This window comes from Papaver somniferum, chromosome 5, assembly GCF_003573695.1.
Source record: "Papaver somniferum cultivar HN1 chromosome 5, ASM357369v1, whole genome shotgun sequence".
Taxonomy (NCBI): domain Eukaryota; kingdom Viridiplantae; phylum Streptophyta; class Magnoliopsida; order Ranunculales; family Papaveraceae; genus Papaver; species Papaver somniferum.
The window spans coordinates 169,493,509-169,497,071 of NC_039362.1; the positions used below are offsets into that span (position 1 = coordinate 169,493,509).

Below are 3,563 nucleotides of genomic sequence, written 5' to 3' on the forward strand. Positions count from 1 at the left end.
GTTGCTCTGGAGTCAGGTACCCCGCCAGAAGAAGAACTAGCAGAATCCTCATTATAGATAACAAATGCTTCAGGTTCAGGACACCAAAAGTCCTTAAATTCGTCACCATATAAATTATGATAGGCTTGCACCATTGAGCTGTCACTAGGTGTGAATCAGTATCTACATTCAGTAGTTGAGTGACCTGGTTTCTTACAAATCTGGCATTCAATATAGTAGTTATATCTAGTAGGAGGATGAAAGTTGTTTAGTCCACCTGATCGACCAAATCGAGCACCTGTAAAATTTCCACCTCCTATAAAACCTCCTCTAAATCTACCAGCATTTCTATTTCCTCTAAATCCAGAATTACCAAATATTCCTAAATTACCACAAGTAGGAGAGTTATACCAATTTTGAGACCCATAATGAGAAGGATATGATGTACCTGAGTAGTTAGGATATCACAATTCAACCTGCTACACTGATACTTATAAAAATCCAAATTGGAAAGTTGCAATGGATGAAGAGATTGATGCTTTATTGCAGAATGACACTTGGAAGTTAGTATTTGTTGTTTCATGACAAAATGTCATTGGTTGAAAATGGATATTTAGAATCAATAGAAGAGCTGATGGTTCTATATAGAGAAATAAATTTAGATTAGTTTCGAAAGGCTATATAACCAAGTGGAAGGAATTGATTATCAAGATATATTCAATCCCGTATTTAATCCTACAACTGTAAGACTCATTCTCTCAATTTCTCTCCACAAGAAATGGCGGATCAGACAACTAAGATGTGACGAATGCTTTCTTGCATGGTCATTTATCTGAAGATGTCTATATGGTTCATCCACGAGGTTACTCTGATAACATGCTTCCTAATGATGTGTGTAAACTTCAGAGATCTCTATATAGTTTAAAACAAGCATCAAGGGCTCGATTTGAGAGATTGAGTTAGTTTGTAATTGATAAAGGTTTTGTCTCTTCAAAATCTGATGCTTCTCTCTTCTACAGAGTCAACAATACAACTACACTTTACATTTTAATCTATGTTAGTGGCATTTTGGTCACGTGAAGCTCTTAATCTGACATTGATTACTTGATTGTTATCCTAAACAGGGAGTTTGCCATAAATGATTTAGGTGAGTTGTATTTTTTCTTGGGTATTCAAGCTCAAAGGAGTTCTGCAAGTGTTTCATGGTCTCAAGAACATTATGTCACTAATTTGCTGGTTAAACTAAACTGAATGCTGCTAAGAGTTCTGCTACTCCCATAGCCTCAACTACTTTTGATATTATTTCTACTCCTTCTGAAGATCTTGTTCTTTATAGTAGTACTGTTTGTTCTCTTCAGTATACAACAATAATTCGACTTGACATTGCTTATGCTGTTAATAGAGCTTGTCAAGACATGCAAAATCCTACTAATGCAGATTGGTCAGCTATCAAAAGGATAATAAGATATTTACAGGGTACAGTTTCCTATGGATTACAGTTTAAAAGATTACTCTTTCTTCAGTTGCAGGCATATTCAGATGCTGATTGGGCTGGTGCCATGACTTACAAGCGCTCAACAAGTGGAATGATTTTTCTTGGTCCAAATCTCATTTCCTGGTGTTCTAGAAAAGAGAAGACTGTTTCTATATCTAGTACAGAGGTAGAATATCATGCATTAACAGATGCAACATATGAATTAATTAGTTTGGGTCCAGTCTTTGCTTAATGAACTGCATTTCACAACTCCAAAAGTGCCAGTTTTATGGTGTGAGAGAAAGTCTTATGGTGGAATCCAAACTATTCCAAGTGTGGAAAAACCATGGAATGTCAAGTTTAGTGGCATCCAAGTTGGGGTCTTCCACAGAAAATCCAAGCAAGGTTCCACGGTTTCGTGGAAGGGTTCGTGGAAAATCCATCTGAATGCCAATAAGAATAGCGTTAAACGCAATTAAGAATTGCGTTTTTTTTATCGGTAGATTTAAAATGAGTTGTTGAAATCTAACGGCTGAAAAAAAAGCTACATTCTTAATTGCGTTTTTTTAGTTCCATTAAGAATAGGTTTTCTACTATTCCACCATCACACTTGCGCTTCCATCCACAGTTCCAAATGCTGAGGTGGCGTGGAAGATGGAAGATGGATGGATTCCACCATAAGACTTGCTCTGACAACATGCGAGCCACTTACTTAACAACAAATCTTGTTTTCCATATCAGAATGAAACATACCGAAATTGCATTTCGTCATGTCAGAGAATTGGTTGTTTCAAAAGCATTGTGCAATTACTCTCCACTTAGGATCAAATAACAGATAGCTTCACCAAAGAATTATCCGGTACTCGCTTCTATGTACTCAAGTTCAAACTTAGTGTCTCTGGTCCTTCATAGACCCTGCTCTTGAGGGAAGTGTTAGGAAACATATATGAATATGTGTGAAATGTGCGTAAGAGTTATACATTCATGTGGGAGTGTTAGGAAACATATATGAGTATGTGTGAAATGTGCGTAAGAGTTATACATTCATGTGCGTAGTACGTGTGGTAACTGTCAGGTGATAGTTAATGTGTACGCTAATCACTGGGTATGATAGTCACCGGGATCGAGTGTTTTAAATAGTCTGAAAAATTGCTTTTGTCTGTAACAAGAAATTACAATTTAGAATGAAATGAAATCAATAGAATGTCCAGCGATTTCATTTCTTCTTCACAATATATTTTGTCAAAATTAAACATTTAGAACCTATACACTATACAGTATATAATACTAACAAAGATGACTTTGTGCTTCTTAAAGAAAAAAATAATGATGACTTTTGTTGAAGTCTAAGCAGGCCAGGTCGAAGTCGTGAGCAGTGAGCTAGGCCCCGACCATTCATTCGGACTGAAAGCTAAACTTGACTTATATTCCATTGACGACCCATTCACCCGCAAATCCACGTGTTGGTGCTGTCTTGCAAGTACAGAAAATTCCATCTAAACCATACTCGCGATTTGAGGGCAGTAAGTTGTAGCAACTTTGACAAGGGAAGGGAGGAAAACAATCTTTCTCGACTAGCAAAAGCAAGGTATAATGCAAGCATACTTGCACTGGTCCATACTACCAATGCAAGTGCAACCCTTTTGACAAGCTCGGTGGGATAGGATGCTAGCAGCTAGCCAACACCTATATGAGAAGGCTCAGCTCAACCAACCAACCAACAAAATAACCCTCTTTCTTAGTGCAATCTTATTTTTTCTTATAACAAAAAAAGATCAGTGAGACTAAAACCGGTGAAAATTCAAGACCTTTGAGCAGAAACCAACTTATAGTAGTGAGTGACTGCTTTGCATAAACCATATATAATGAGTAGAGACCAAGTCATTTTCTGGGACAGTTCCATGTAAATTTCATCTCGAGCCTTGATTAGCCACCACCACATTATCTGGATCGTCTCCGATCAGAAATAGTCTGGAGTAATCTTACCTAATTCTAAAAGTTGACTTGATGATTAAAAGACCAGAAATCATGGCTGAATGTCAACAGGATCTTGATTTTGTCTAAAGAATCTGCAAAAATCAGCACTCGAACACTCTAGCTTTGGGTTACA

General features: G+C 37.1%; 1 protein-coding gene across 1 annotated transcript; it reads left to right on the forward strand.

Moving 5' to 3' along the window:
- The first annotated feature begins 498 nt into the window (after window positions 1–498).
- LOC113280018 (uncharacterized mitochondrial protein AtMg00810-like) lies at window positions 499–1,706 on the forward strand. The gene is made up of 3 exons (XM_026528655.1): window positions 499–542; window positions 1,104–1,215; window positions 1,338–1,706. Exons 1-3 carry the CDS (start codon window positions 499–501, stop codon window positions 1,704–1,706), a joined length of 525 nt encoding a protein of 174 aa, XP_026384440.1.
- The last annotated feature ends 1,857 nt before the right edge of the window (window positions 1,707–3,563 follow it).